This window comes from Myxine glutinosa, chromosome 5 (genome assembly GCF_964187855.1).
Source record: "Myxine glutinosa chromosome 5, kmMyxGlut1.1, whole genome shotgun sequence".
In the NCBI taxonomy this organism is placed as follows: domain Eukaryota; kingdom Metazoa; phylum Chordata; class Myxini; order Myxiniformes; family Myxinidae; genus Myxine; species Myxine glutinosa.
Window position 1 is genome coordinate 33,515,261 of NC_136265.1, and position 16,090 is coordinate 33,531,350.

The 16,090-nt window shown below is 42.3% G+C and overlaps 2 protein-coding genes across 2 annotated transcripts in view; both read left to right on the top strand.

Moving 5' to 3' along the window:
* LOC137427722 (uncharacterized) overlaps positions 1-16,090 on the top strand; it is a 162,220-nt gene that overhangs the window by 140,339 nt on the left and 5,791 nt on the right. The window contains exons 2-3 of the mRNA XM_078777847.1: positions 8,147-8,176; positions 12,832-13,100. Coding sequence (XP_078633973.1) covers positions 12,834-13,100 — 267 coding nt within the window. The 5' untranslated portion in view covers positions 8,147-8,176; positions 12,832-12,833. The remainder of the gene's footprint in view (positions 1-8,146; positions 8,177-12,831; positions 13,101-16,090) is intronic.
* LOC137427735 (zinc finger BED domain-containing protein 5-like) overlaps positions 1-16,090 on the top strand; it is a 196,192-nt gene that overhangs the window by 109,950 nt on the left and 70,152 nt on the right. The gene's annotated exons all lie outside the window — the stretch shown is intronic.

The window sequence follows — 16,090 nt, forward strand, 5'->3', positions numbered from 1 at the left end:
CAACCCCATCCCTAACCCAAACCCATCCCTAACCCAACCCCATCCCTAACCCAACCCCATCCCTAACCCAACCCCATCCCTAACCCAACCCCATCCCTAACCCAACCCCATCCCTAACCCAACCCCATCCCTAACCCAACCCCATCCCTAACCCAACCCCAACCCTAACCCTAACCCTCACATTCAAAATCCCAACCCTAACCCAACCCCATCCCTAACCCAACCCCATCCCTAACCCAACCCCATCCCTAACCCAACCCCATCCCTAACCCAACCCCATCCCTAACCCAACCCCAACCCTAACCCTCACATTCAAAATCCCAACCCTAACCCAACCCCATCCCTAACCCAACCCCATCCCTAACCCAACCCCATCCCTAACCCAACCCATCCCTAACCCTCACATTCAAAATCCCAACCCTAACCCAATCCCATCCCTAACCCAACCCCAACCCTAACCCTCACATTCAAAATCCCACCCAAACCCTAACATAATCTTTTTTTTATTCTTTTTTTAAAATATGTATTTCATTTTTTTTTTTTCCTCTTCTTCCAATTCTGTCTTTCAAGGCTTTCAAGTTTGAAGAAGTAGAAATGGGAAGAAAGAATTTTCCAGCATTTTCTTCCTCGAACTTTCTTGATATTGCTTAAATCAAGCGTCATTAAACAAAGAACATTGTTCATTGCTTTAGAATCCAAAGAGTCTCCAAGATGGACCCCACAGGTAGAGTCTCCAAAATAAAACCAACTTTCCAAGTTCCCAAGGTATAACCACATTCCTGTTGAGCCTCCAAGATAGGTATCACATTCCGAGTCATCAAAACAAAACCCCCATTCCGAGTCTCCAAAAATATAACCATCTTTCCAAGTCCCCAAGGTAGAACCACAATTTTCAGAAATATTGGGGGTTTCCGTGATAAGTCTCACATAGTATAACTGCGGACCATCAGGGAAAACTTCCCTTTCCCAATTTTTTAGGGTTTCTATGATGTGTCTCACATAGTATAACTGCGGACCATCAGGGAGAACTCCCCTTTCCCAATTTTTTAGGGTTTCTATGATGTGTCTCACATAGTATAACTGCGGACCATCAGGGAGAACTCTCCTTGCCCAATTTTTTAGGGTTTCTATGATGTGTCTCACATAGTATAACTGCGGACCATCAGGGAGAACTCTCCTTGCCCAATTTTTTAGGGTTTCTATGATGTGTCTCACATAGTATAACTGCGGACCATCAGGGAGAACTCTCCTTGCCCAATTTTTTAGGGTTTCTATGATGTGTCTCACATAGTATAACTGCGGACCATCAGGGAGAACTCTCCTTGCCCAATTTTTTAGGGTTTCTATGATGTGTCTCACATAGTATAACTGCGGACCATCAGGGAGAACTCCCCTTTCCCAATTTTCAGAAATTTGTGGGTCTCCAATGTATGACTTGTATTCTGGCTCATCAAGGTAGAACTTGTTCAGTGGGTTTTGTTTTGATAACTCACAACAAGTATCATCATGGTAAAACTCTTTTTCAGGATTTTGTGGATCTCCAAGGTATAACTCTTTGGCTGGGTCATCAAGGTAGAACTCGTTCTGGGGGTCTTGGTTGTTCAAAATGTCTTCAAACAAAAAAATAACTTCATCCCAAGTTGTGTTAAAAGCAGAATTTTCATTTCGTATCTCAGATACAATTTCCTGTGAAAGAAAATAACAATGTATTAATTTAATACAATATTTTTATTTGTATAAATCAAGCTCTATGAATATTAAAATAAACTTTGTTAACTCTTACATGAGTCTCATCTAAAAAAAAAAAAAAAAAAAAAAAATTAAATAAATAAATAAATAAATAAACAAACTTACCTCCATTGATAAGAGGTTCGAGTCCAGTTCATCAATCTGAAGGTTGAGTTCTACACAGGTAGTAGGACTCCAAGGAATAGCAAAGTTATCCCATTCCATTTCGGCATAGGAGTCCATTCTCAAGTGAAGCAGAAAGCGTGTTTGAAAAAGCCTGTGTGGTCGGTGCCTTTTATAAGAAGGGCTGGGTGTGTGTCATTTCCTGTGGAAATTCCCTGGGCGTGTCTTAACTGGAAATGATGTGATGGAAATTCCCTGAAAATGATGTAATGTTTTACCTGGAAATGATACAATGCTGAAGAGTTTATAAAGTGGGTGGGACTTAGCAAAAGTGGGCGGAGCTTAGCAAAGGGGGCGGGACATAGCAAAAAATGGGCGTGGCTTAACAAAAAGTGGGCGGGACCTATTAAAAAGTGGGCGTGGCTTAACAAAAAGTGGGCGGGGCTTAGTAGAAAGGTGGGCGTGGCTTAACAAAAAGTGGGCGTGGATTACCAAAAAGTGGACGGAGCTTAACAAAAAGTGGGCAGAGCCTACCAAAAAGTGTGTGGCACTGGAGGTGCTCAAACAAGAACATTGAGGGAGGTTTACCATTTTATCTTAGCTCAGTTAAAATATCTTAATAAAGAACCAAACTCAAACATATTTTTTGTTAATATATTAGATGGTGAAGAGAGTGGCAAGAGAATTAAATTATTTCCCACGCATAAACAAATATTTGTAGGGTCGTTGTTTGAGTGGGTTATATTCACCAGATGATATTAAGAGTAAAAGGTTAAAAGGTTCATAAGGTCAGAAGGATCACAGGTGTTTAAGTGGTCTAATGAATAAGGATAACATGTCAAAAGGTTAGAAGGTTCGTAAAGAACAGGGTGAGAGAAATAGAGGTCTTTAGGGGCAATATGGAAGTGAATGGGTCAAAGATTAATCTGCCAGATGATATGTAGAAGAAGGATGATTAGTCTAGTAGGAAGCCTAGGTCCCCCTGCACCCCCCGGAGATATACTTCTAATCAGTGTTTCTAGATTGGACAAAATGTGTAGAAAATGACTAGCTATGGCCCCAAGCTGAAAAAATGTCCCACATACCATTTTTATGCAAATTACTGCTGCCATTATCAAAAAAAGACTAGGTCCCCCTGCACCCCCCCGGAGATATACTTCTAATCAGTGTTTCTAGATTGGAAAAAAATGTGTAGAAAATGACTAGCTATGGCCCCAAGCTGAAAAAATGTCCCACATACCATTTTTATGCAAATTACTGCTGCCATTATCAAAAAAACGATTTTTGACATATCTCAGCCAATATTGCAGATAATTGAAAAATGAAGGTGTCTAGACCCATGTTTTGAAGGGCATAGATCATGATAGAACTATTCATAACATGATTACATGTGTCTATGGTATACTAGTATGCTAATTAGTGCTTTATTTACAAAATAATCACAGTTTTACGAAATAATAGACTCATATTAAGGTCCGTCTACACAGACGTTAACACAAAGTTTTATTTTTCTAAATACCCTGTGAAATTCACCCGAATGCCCTGTGAAACCTGGGATTCTTCTCCAGCTTTTTCAAGGGCCCGACTTTTCCCTTCCCTTTGAAGGCACTGGTGCAGTCTTCTCCGCTGAACACATAGTACCCCAGGAGAGTGGCACAGTAGTCCTCTCCCAGGGATTCTGCCAGCTCAGAGACGTTGACAAGTTGGCGATGCTTCCCTGACCCTGTATCCAGGTACACCGTCAGCTTGATGTTGTGGGCATGGTGGAGCAGGATCAGGAGGATGTCTGTGTCCGGTGTTCTGACTACAGCGTTCTTGTATCCGATGGTAGCAGCATGATGGAGGTACAGAACCACCCTGGTATCAGTCTCTTCCTGGTTGCTGTAGATCGTGGGGAGTTCACGTACCTCGACCTGAAACACAAAAAGGCACCGCATTTCAATCACCAGTCACTGCCAGTTTCAGTATATCTCCGGGGGGTGCAGGGGGACCTAGTCTTTTTTTGATAATGGCAGCAGTAATTTGCATAAAAATGGTATGTGGGACATTTTTTCAGCTTGGGGCCATAGCTAGTCATTTTCTACACATTTTTTCCAATCTAGAAACACTGATTAGAAGTATATCTCCGGGGGGTGCAGGGGGACCTAGTCTTTTTTTGATAATGGCAGCAGTAATTTGCATAAAAATGGTATGTGGGACATTTTTTCAGCTTGGGGCCATAGCTAGTCATTTTCTACACATTTTTTCCAATCTAGAAACACTGATTAGAAGTATATCTCCGGCGGGTGCAGGGGGACCTAGTCTTTTTTTGATAATGGCAGCAGTAATTTGCATAAAAATGGTATGTGGGACATTATTTCAGCTTGGGGCCATAGCTAGTCATTTTCTACACATTTTTTCCAATCTAGAAACACTGATTAGAAGTATATCTCCGGGGGGTGCAGGGGGACCTAGTCTTCCTACTAGACTAGATAGGTCTATAAGAGAAAACAAATATTTGTAGTGTTTGAGTGGTCTAATGAACAACATTAAGGATAGGTACTACAGACAAAAGGTTCATAAAGATGAGGGTGGGAGAAATAGAGGTGTTTATGATTTTTGAAAAAGACAAGGGGGTAAATGACATTAGATAGGGATTTCCCATGTTAAACGGAGGTGTCCCAGAAGCAACATTATTACACTACTGTCCTCTGGGTCATTTGGGTCCTCTGGGTCATTTGGGTCCTCTGGGTCATTTGGGTCATTTGGGTCCTCTGGGTCATTTGGGTCCTCTGGGTCATTTGGGTCCTCTGGGTCATTTGGGTCCTCTGGGTCATTTGGGTCCTCTGGGTCATTTGGGTCCTCTGGGTCATTTGGGTCCTCTGGGTCATTTGGGTCCTCTGGGTCCTCTGGGTCCTCTGGGTCATTTGGGTCCTCTGGGTCATTTGGGTCCTCTGGGTCCTCTGGGTCCTCTGGGTCCTCTGGGTCATTTGGGTCCTCTGGGTCCTCTGGGTCCTCTGGGTCATTTGGGTCCTCTGGGTCATTTGGGTCCTCTGGGTCATTTGGGTCCTCTGGGTCATTTGGGTCCTCTGGGTCATTTGGGTCCTCTGGGTCATTTGGGTCCTCTGGGTCATTTGGGTCCTCTGGGTCATTTGGGTCCTCTGGGTCTTGGGTCCTCTGGGTCCTCTGGGTCATTTGGGTCCTCTGGGTCATTTGGGTCCTCTGGGTCATTTGGGTCCTCTGGGTCATTTGGGTCCTCTGGGTCATTTGGGTCCTCTGGGTCATTTGGGTCCTCTGGGTCATTTGGGTCCTCTGGGTCATTTGGGTCCTCTGGGTCATTTGGGTCCTCTGGGTCATTTGGGTCCTCTGGGTCATTTGGGTCCTCTGGGTCATTTGGGTCCTCTGGGTCATTTGGGTCCTCTGGGTCATTTGGGTCCTCTGGGTCATTTTGGTCCTCTGGGTCATTTGGGTCCTCTGGGTCATTTGGGTCCTCTGGGTCATTTGGGTCCTCTGGGTCATTTGGGTCCTCTGGGTCATTTGGGTCCTATATTCCTATCCTATAACATATATATCTCCTATAACCTATCCTATAAATATAGATTTGATGACGTCATGTTTACACATCTGAGCGACAGAAATGAGCGACAGAAATGAGCGACAGAAATGGGTGACAGAAACTAGCTTCACTTTTGAGCGCCCGAAATTCCCAGGCAAACGCTATAACGCACCAGGTTTACAACCTGTGCGTTAATAACTCGCAACACTGCTTCCGTAAAACTCTTACAGAGTATTTAATGTGAGATTAACTATGTTAATAAATCAAACCAGCCATGTTAAAATTTTAAATATTAAATTTTTTAAATTTATTTAAATTTAAAATATTTAAACATTAAATTTAAATGTTTAAATTAATAATTTTAAATGAAATGTTTAAATGTTAAGGGACCATATCTGATTAGCATCTTATGCTATTTTCTGGTTCCTATTATCCAATCATTTTTTACTTTTTTTTTGAATGACATTGTAATCAAACTGTTGGTTGATTTTAATGTGGATAATAATAATGTTCAAGTTCAAGAAAATTAATAAGTGATTAATAATGAAAATAAATGAATAATAATCATAAAATAATTAAAACAAATACAATACCTAAACCACCACTGTTTCATCCAAATCTGTAACTAAAAAAAACAACAACTTCTGTGATCATTTGAATAATTAAATAATTAATCGATTAATCAACAAATCAGTAAATTAACTAGAATGGCACTTGGTAGAACACATACCTTTGCCATGCTGAACAGTTTATTGTTTCTATCCCACTAATAGGCTGAATCTGGATTCGGACCTGAACCAAAATCGAATTGGCTTGTTAAAATGAAATAAAGCACTTAATAAATCGATAATAATTAAGTAATTAATCAATTAATCGATTAATCAAAAAATAAAAAGCATTTTTGCCAAAGCACATGCTCACTAATGAGCTCATTAATGAGATATGCTAATGAGATAAGATGGCTGAGATATCGCCTGGACAAAAAAAACAAGAAATTTGTCGTGCATAGCATGATACTCGCGAAATCCCTAAAATAAGTTGTTGGCCTATGATGACCTCAAGAATAATTGGTGGTTGGATTCATTGACCCGAAATGCAAATTCTCTTAAAATTTCAAATCAATCAGATGAAAATTGAGGATTTTTCAGATTAAAATTGATGATTTGGAAGTTTGACCTTGAGTTGACCTTTGACCTTAAAAGTAGGTGGTTTCCCAATTCAGTGAGGCACTTTGCAAACGTTATTTAAATTTCAAGTCAATCTAATGAAAATTGACAGTTTTTCAGGTGAAAATTGATGCTATTGGAGAGATAAAAAAACAAGTGGACACAGCTATAGCGAGCGGGGTGGCTTGGGGTCAATTTTCAAGATTACCGTTACCGGGCGGACAAAAGCGCCATTTTTGGTGTGAGGCTTCCTTAGGGTATATCAGTTGATTTTAGCCGAGGAGCCCTCTCGAAATATGTACGTAACCATGGTAACACAAACAAATCCAAGATGGCTGCCGTTCATGATTAAATACCAATTTTCTTGGGTTGTAGTTGTTAGAGAAAAGCCAAATTGTATCAAAATATTACTTAAATATCAGAACCATGTCCTCAACATGTTCGGTCACCCTCCTGAAATATTAAAGTAAAACATAAAAATCCAAAATGGCCGCCATTTATGCTGAAATAGCAATTTCCTTGGTTTTTAGCGGTCATACGATGGCTAAATTGTACCAAAGTATGATTATATTATACCAGAATATTTTTATTGAAGCCCTATTTTTAAAAAAGATACACAAATAACCTACCACATATGGACAACATGGTTGTTTATTTCCCGTAGGTCTAAAGATCAAAGAAATCAAACTACATAATATTGACTGCAACATCCAAACTAATTAAATTTAAAAGTGATCTAAACTATTTTTTCTCAAGATAGTGCGTTCTTGAGACAAGGGTTTGAACATGGAAATAATGTGAATGTTTTAATTATGCTTTTATCCTAACCTTAATGTGACCCTTGTGGGTATCCGTAGTTATATACCTAATTTAGAGGGCGACATTGTGACTACAGGCTGTCTTTACTATACTGCTAAGCACATGTATTGGTGGAAAGTTTTCTGGCCTCCTTTGTTAACAATCTACATATTTTATGGTAAGTAAGCAACTTTTCAAGTTATTATCTTTAATTACAGAACTTCAGTGATCAAGTCAGGTTTTTTTTAGCTAAACAGAAGTATGTGTTTATGTACATTTGGTAACAATCAGCATAATTAGACAAGCTTAAACACTCCTATAAATAATGGCCTATGCAAAATAATCAACACAATGTGCACTATATCAGGAATTTAGAAAATTCTGGCTAATTAGATATTTTTATACTGCATTATATAGCACTTATTAACTTTACCCATGATAATGATTAATACGTATAAATCAAATATAATAAAAAGCAACTGTTAAACAATGCTGTTGCCCAGGCCATTTTTAAAACTACGGAAGACATTATAGGACATCATTAGTGAAAACAAAAAATCAGATGTCCTATCTTGACTTGAAAATAAATGTGATTGATTATGTGTTTTTTTTCTCTTTGTTATCACAATAAATTTTCCATATGGAAAGTATTATAGGACATCCATTGTGAATGCTAAATTAAAGCTGGATTAATATTACTTGTGAGTAAAATTTATATTTTTGCCAAACTCAACTTAAGTTATTTATATTGATATTATTTTAATGTGAATAATATATACTTTTTTCTCAATTTCAGAGCACCGATTGAAAGCCAAGGAAACTGCTGGTACGGATTGGATTCAGACATCGTGCCAAGAGAGACGAGCCCGTATACAAGATGGATCTAGATTGGAATTGTTGTATCATTTGTCAGCAACACACATCTGAACCTTTGAAATGCCCTTAGCAGAATCCTATAGCAAGTCGTGACATGACAGATGCTTATACATCATTTTTGACAAATGTAGAACAGTTCAGAGACATTGATGCACTTCCAACTAACATCTACTTTGGCAGTGATGTTACTGCTGCAGATTTTGTAACCCACCATGCATCTTGGCATAAATCTTGCCATTTGAAATATAACAATTCCAAGTTGACAAGGACGCAAGCAAAGAAAAGGGGTGTCCCCAACACTGTCGAGTCTCAAAGGAGATCAAGTAAGCGCCAAACGATAAACACAGCAAAGTGCATCTTCTGTGACAAAGGACATGAGGACGGTGAGCTCTCTCAAGTTTTAACATATGATGCTGATACCAATATACGATGTATGATCACAGAGCTACATGACACACAGCTTCTTGCTCGAATTGTTGGAGGAGATTTCATTGCGATGGAAGCAAAGTATCATTTAAAATGCCTGACCCATCTGCGAAATCGTTACCGCAGTCTCGTCAGAAAGTTGAGTCGGGAATCACCAAATGTAAATGAAAAAGTGAATGAGTCTAGAGTGTTTGTAGAGCTGACAAGCTACATTGAGATAGCTGTAGACTCTGGGACTTTCCTCTTTAAGCTTTCAGAGATTCATTCACTCTATGTGAATCGTCTTCAGGACATGGGTATCCACAAAGAAGTCAACAAGACTAGGCTGAAGCGTCAACTGCTGGAACACTTCCCAGAGGCACAGGAACAGAACGATGGTAGAAACACGGTTATTGTTTTCAAAGAAGGAATGCGAAATATGTTGAAGGAAGCTTTGAAAAAACGGGATTTCTCAGAAGACGCTGAGATTCTAGCAAAAGCTGCAACGATAATCCGCAAAGACATTTTCAACCATCAATGCTTCAAATTCACTGGCTGTTTCCCAACACAATGTCAAGAAAATTCAATGCCCCCAAGCCTCAAATCACTTGTCTCCTTTATACTTAATGGCCTTAACTTGAAAGATCAAGACAGATGTGAATCACAGGCTTGCCTCACTATAGGACAGACCATTCTCTACAACACAAAGAAGAAAACTCCATCTGAATCAGCTGTTGAAACAAGACATACTCTGGAGCGTGAGCCACCTCTCCCCATTTACATTGGTCTCAATATTCATGGACTGACAAGAAGCAAGAAACTCATCCAGCAATTGTATCAGATGGGTATCAGCATTTCATATGACAGGGTTATGGACCTTGAGGACTGTATTGCCACATCTGTATGTGAGCGATTTGAAGAAGACGGCGTTGTATGCCCTGCTTTTCTCCGGAAAGGGTTGTTTACTGTTGGTGCCCTAGACAACCTAGACCATAACCCTAACTCAACCACTTCACATGACTCCTTTCATGGGACTGGAATTAGTCTCTTTCAGTTTCCAACACAAACTGATCCTGGTGAGAGCAGACCACCTACTATGATACCCCCTTCTGGTGCAACACAGCAGTCTCTCCCGGTCAGTTATGCTTTTGTCCCTGCTGTAGCTTTAACAACCGCTGCAATTGAAGTACCTGAGAGTAACACAGAGCCAACCAAGACCTGCTTAAATGAGGCACTTATCCAGGAAAATAGTTGGGTCGAACATGCACTAGCACTGTTAGAGGAGGATGTCACCCTTCACATGAAATCACTGAATGTCCCTTTAAATTTACTAGTGATATTGTAATATCAAAATACACATTTAGTGTCCTAAAAATTTATATTTTGATACCAATTTTTGCTATCCATGACTTATATAACCCGGGAAATGTGTTTTTAATTACTGGATGGTGGCCATTTTGGATTTTTTGGTTTTACACGAATACGCGTAAAAATTCGCGAGGGCTCCTCGGCTAATATTGATTAATAGGTCATTAGGAGTGTTCATGCCAAATTTGGTGATTTTGTCCACCGTGTAACGGTAATTTTGCTAAGCCACCCTACTACTAGGACTTCCAGGAAAGAAGTCAGTATTTCAAAAAAGTGGATCTTGGGTGAATTAACGGGGGTAGAAAAGATCATGGTTTTGGATAGGGGAAGATAAGAGATGGTGGTGAACAGCTGTTTACAAGACCTGGAGGGAGGAGTGGGATTGAAGGGAGTGGGGGAGTTTGTTCCAGAGGCGGGAGAAAAGAGGAATGAAAGAGTGAAGGTGAGCAGAGAGCCTTGATTTTGGCAGTTTCACGATAAGACGGTTGCTGGCAGATCTTGTGCGACCTGCAGGAATATTTGGGGGACAGAGCACAGAGAGAGCTGGGGGAGCAAGGCTGGAGAGGAGTCGGTAGAAGACAGTAAGACCACCAAACTGCTTGCGGTGAGTGAGTGAAAGGCCCTCAGAGATAGCTTCATCGCGGGAGATTCCAATGATTCTGAAAGCTTTGGTTTCAACAGCGTGAAACCGAGCTGGATGTGAGGCAGGAGCACCGGCCCAGAGGGGAGAGCAGTATTCCATTGAGCTGCGGAGGAAAGCCTTGTATGTGGTGAGGAGCTCAGGTGTGCCAAGGAAGGACTTCGCACGACGGAGGATGCCTAGTCGGCGACTGGCTTTGGAGGCCAGTTTGGAAATGTGGTTTTCCCAGGAAAGAACCTCCTCCCCTATCCCTCACTGCGTGGACCCAGACATCCGAAGCCTCCTCTCCAACTTGACAGATCTCTCAATCCAGGCCACAAAGTTTAACAGACTCCTTCATGGACCATCTGTTTAACATAATTCTTCCTCCCACAGCACATCCCTGACTCCTTATTGTCTCTCCAACAACTATTATCTCCTCCCATTTGATAGGATTGAACCCCACCCAGGCGACAGAGACGCACTTTACATCAACAACTCAATTTCTCACTGGCTGTGTACTGATATTACACCTCCCAATCCCCAGGAGTACCTTTGGTAACGACTTTTCCTCTGCTCCCACCTCTTATTTCAGTGTGTTGCACCGTCCTCCAAACAGTGACGACTCCATCTAACGCATGGAACATATCATAAAGGCAGTGGGAGACAAGAAGGGAAAAGAGAGGGAAGCACAACAACAGTAGAGAACAGGGACATCAGGAGATCTGTGGAAGGGAGTGGGTTGGGGTTGGTACACTGGATAAACAAGATGGACACTACTGCGGATTTCAGGGAAGTTAACGGTTTTTGAAGGAGGTGGATTTGGGGTGGATTTACGAGGGTAGAAAAGATCATGCTGCATTATTGGGGGCTGGGAACAGGATATCTCAAAAAGCTCTGGACGGATTTGGACGAAACTTGGTGAACAGGTTGTGTACGTGACACGGACGAATCGATTCGATTTTGGTGAAGATCTGAATATGGATCCAGATACGAGAAAAAAAAAATTCAAGTGATTCTTCAGCATTGAAAGATAGGGCCAAAAACGATATGTCACATGATATTTCAAGAAGTTGTGGACAGAATATGACAAAACCTGGTGGATGAGTTGGTATAGTGACAAGAACAAGCCGATTAGATTTTGGTTCAGGTCTGAATCCAGATCCGGCCCATCAGTGGGATACAAAACGTAAACTGTTCAGCCTGGCGGAAGTTTATACTTTGAAACCCCCTCTGCTCTTTCAATGCTTTGTTTGTCTGTTTGTCAATCACCTACAAGTCACAATTTTAAACCGATCTTCACAAAACTTCAAGAAATAGCAACAAGGCTATTGATTTTGAGGTCAAAGGGTCAACATCGTCCAAAGGTCAACAACTTTGTCTGATTTCTAAAATCATCAATAGTCATCCAATTGACTTGATATTTGAACAGGATTTGCCTGTCAGGTGACTTAATTTAGTATTAAATAAATACAATCTTCACTTCATGACATCATGGGTGAGCAGCCACGGACAGAAAATAAGGATGAGAAAAAACGAGTTTCATTTACTCAGTTTCTTATTTTTCAATTCGACAAGTGAAAAAACCTATAAAGTCGCCTTAATTTTCTTAAACAGTGTTATTGGTGCACTCCAAGCGGTATCGCGAACACTCACCGTGCTCCACCATTTGGGTCGCTCCTATACCTCCTCTGTATTTACACTTTCTCCCTCATGTCCGCCTCTACACAATCACTCAATCTCCTTTTCGGTCTGCCACACCGTCTCTTTCCAGGTGATATCATCCTCATCGTTCTTCTATCCTCATACTCCTCAATCATCTATCCTAATACGGTACTCCAAATGTGTGTCGTGTCGCGCCACCTCCAGGTGGGAGAGGGTATTACAAGTCCCCAACATTTACAACACAGTATTCCACTCCCCATGTTTCCCAGTCCAGTGACGTGTTTTGAATTGTTAGCAGACGGCATGTTTTTGCTTCATGAACGGAACCAAGATTAGATAATTTTTTTTGGATGCAATTGAGGCAGCTGTCAGTTGCCTATACACCGCCCAATAAAGGTATGTGTCAGAGGAATGTGTTACACGCTTGGACCAAGATTGCCGTAGGGTGGGTACTTTGCTAGTGTAAGACAAACCATGGGGTTTATCTGTTACTTTTTTAAAGGTTGCATGTTTGATAATTTTTAAATCTCTCGCCTCTTTCCATTCAGAAATGAAAATGCAACCACAGGGACCATACACCAACGCCCCACAAGCCTTCGTGCACCCCCAGGGACCATACACCAACGCCCCACAAGCCTTCGTGCACCCCCAGGGACCACAAACTGGCTTTGTGAACACCTCTGTGAATATTTCACAAAATTCTGCACCGACACCTGGCATGAACACTCCCACAGACGACCTTGCATGGTCTCTCTTCAACTTTGTCTTTCTCAATGGATTCTGCCTTGGTTATGTGGCCACGGTGTATTCCATCAGGGTAAGATTGATAGGTAGAACTCCTGCAATAACGATGTATTTTTCCCTGTACTGGCCATCACTGATTCATACAGGAAGGATAGATCACATGACACCCTTAACCTCATTAACCTGTACCCTATCTTCATGGCAGGCGTCGAAGAACAGGAAAGCTTGACAAAAACAATATGTCTTTGATACAGATAAAAATTAGAACGCCACTCTGTAGAGCAGGGGTTCCCTAACTGGGGTGCATGAACCCCCAGGGGGTGCATGAGTCCATCCCAGGGGGTTCGTGAGACGTTTCTGAAAGTCAAAACTAGAGTACTTTTTGTTGAAATAAAATCTGATATATCATATAATTTATATCAACATCATATTTTTGTATTTTTTTTTCACAATTTCAGACCACAATCCATGATGTCTAAGAAGCGCAAATACGATGATTCGTACATCAAGTGGGGGTTCATGAAGTTTGTGGAGAAGGATGGGACTGAACGTCCGCAATGCGTTCTGTGTTACAAAGTGCTGGCGGAGGCGTCGATGAAGCCATCGAAGCTAAAAGCCCACCTCGCCAGCACCCATCCGACTCATCAGAATGACTCTGAAGACGTGTTCCGAAGCAAGAAAGCTCGCTTCATGGTGAAGGGTAGCTTGACTCGGCACGGGTTCCAATCGTCGACGAAGCCTATCCTTGAAGCCTCCTACGAAGTAGCGCTCCTCATTGCAAAAGACAAAAAGGCTCATACGATTGGCGAAACGCTTGTAAAGCCCTGCGCCGTGGTGATGGCGAACTTGGTTTGCGGACCCGAGGAGGCCAAGAAACTCAAGAGTGTTCCCCTGTGCAACAACACCATCAAGCGCAGAATTGAAGACATGTCAAAGGATATTGTGGCTCAGGTCACACAAGAACTCTGGGAATCGCGCTGCCGTTTCAGCTTGCAACTCGACGAATCCACCGACGTAGCGAGCTGCAGTCAATTGCTGGTTTTTGCACGCTACTTGGCGGGATTTGCTGTGAAGGAAGAGTTCCTGTTCTGTTCTCTCAAAACAACAACCAAATCGGTGGACATTATGAATATCGTGAACCATTTCATGGAAGAAAACGGCATCGAGTGGACGAAGCTCTGATCGTTGTGTACGGATGGGGCCCCGGCGATGATGGGAAAGCGATCCGGGTTCGTTGCGCTGGTGAAAGACAAGTGCCCCGACGTCATCGTGACACACTGTGTGCTCCATCGCCACGCCCTTGCGACCAAGACGCTCCCCAAGGAGCTCGGTGATGTAATGGCTATCGTTGTCACAGCAGTGAACTTCATCCGCACTCGGGCTCTCAACCACCGCCTCTTCCAGGTCTTCTGTGAAGACATCGGTGCTGCATATGCTCATCTTCTGTACTACACCGAGGTGCGTTGGCTATCCCGGGGCCAAATTCTGAACCGCGTCCTCCAGCTGCGTCAGGAGATTGAAATTTTCCTGCGTGAGAAAGGCAACGACTCGGCGGACTACTTCGGCGACCCTGTCTTCGTCGCGAGGCTTGCGTACATCAGCGACATTTTTGGGCACCTTAATGCTCTCAACATACCACGTCAAGGGAGCAGCCTCACGATCGTCGAAGCAGCGGAACAGATCAACTCGCTTCGAGAAAAGCTGCGGCTTTGGAGCAACCGCATGGAGAAGCGGTCATTCGTCAACTTCCCGGAGCTCGCTCAAATCCTCACGGATGACGACGCTCAGAATGATTTCTGCTCCATGCTTGTCGTCGATATCAAGGGTCATCTGAAGTCTCTGTCTGACAGTTTTGATGGATACTTTCCGAATCTGTCGGTCGATCCGTGGATACAGGATCCTTTCACGATTCTAATTGACGACATCGACGACGACAACGAGCTCAAGGATGATCTGATTGAGCTGAAGGCCTCTGGCCGCCTGAAGATGCAGTTCTCCACTGTCGCCAGTCCCTTGGAGTTTTGGGCAAGCAACTACGAGGCCTTCCCCAATCTAGCGGCGAAAGCGCTCCGAATGACACTGCCTTTCGTCACGACCTACCTCTGCGAAGCCAGGTTCTCCGCGTTGGTCGTCATGAAAACAAAGCTGCGGGCACGCCTTGACGTCGGCCCCGACATGAGGGTGACCCTCTCCAAGACAGCTCCGAGGATCAAACGCCTCGTAGAGGAAAAACAGGAACATCCGTCTCATCGTGTGTGATGGGTGATCGATGCGTGATACAATTCGTGATCTGATCTTGAAGTTTCCGAATAAATATTTGTTCATCTCTTGTTTTTTTTCATTACAATATTACACAATGAACTTGATCTTTTACGAAGCACTGTTATGCGTATTATAGTATGATAATAACTCAGATCGTGTCTCGAAAAGTTGGGGGTTCGTGGACACCTCTGACATCCACAGGGGGTTCGTGGGGGTTTAAGTTAGGGAAACACTGCTGTAGAGCGCATACTCCCGCCGTGGGTTTAGTTGGAATAATACGTTTTGTTTAACATCCCCTCTCCCCAAAATAATAAATGAAAAAGAAAGTAGGCCCTAACTGTCAGAGAATTTATTTTGATATATCTCGGAATTAGAGGAGAAAAACATCATTTAGGAATAAGAATAAAAGCTTTAATGCAGTAAAACAGAAAAATTCTTTCCCAAAAAAATTTCCCCAAAAAATTCCTGCAGCCAGAATAATATCCTGAGCTTCACCAAAAACTAATCAATTCTTCCTTATCCCAAGGGCAATCATCCCACCAACTTTCATCCAAATCCGTTCAGAACTTTTCCAGATATCTTGTTCACAAACACACGAACATACGAACATACGAACACACACACACACACACACACACACACACACGGACGGACACGATCGAATGCATTACTCCATCGCGGGAGTAATAAAACTGAATTTTTAACTGAATTCATACCTCCATAGGAGAGGGTGTTACTCTCCAGTACTGGAACCTGCGATACTTATAGGAAACCCGAATATTTGAACCATCTGTTTTTAAA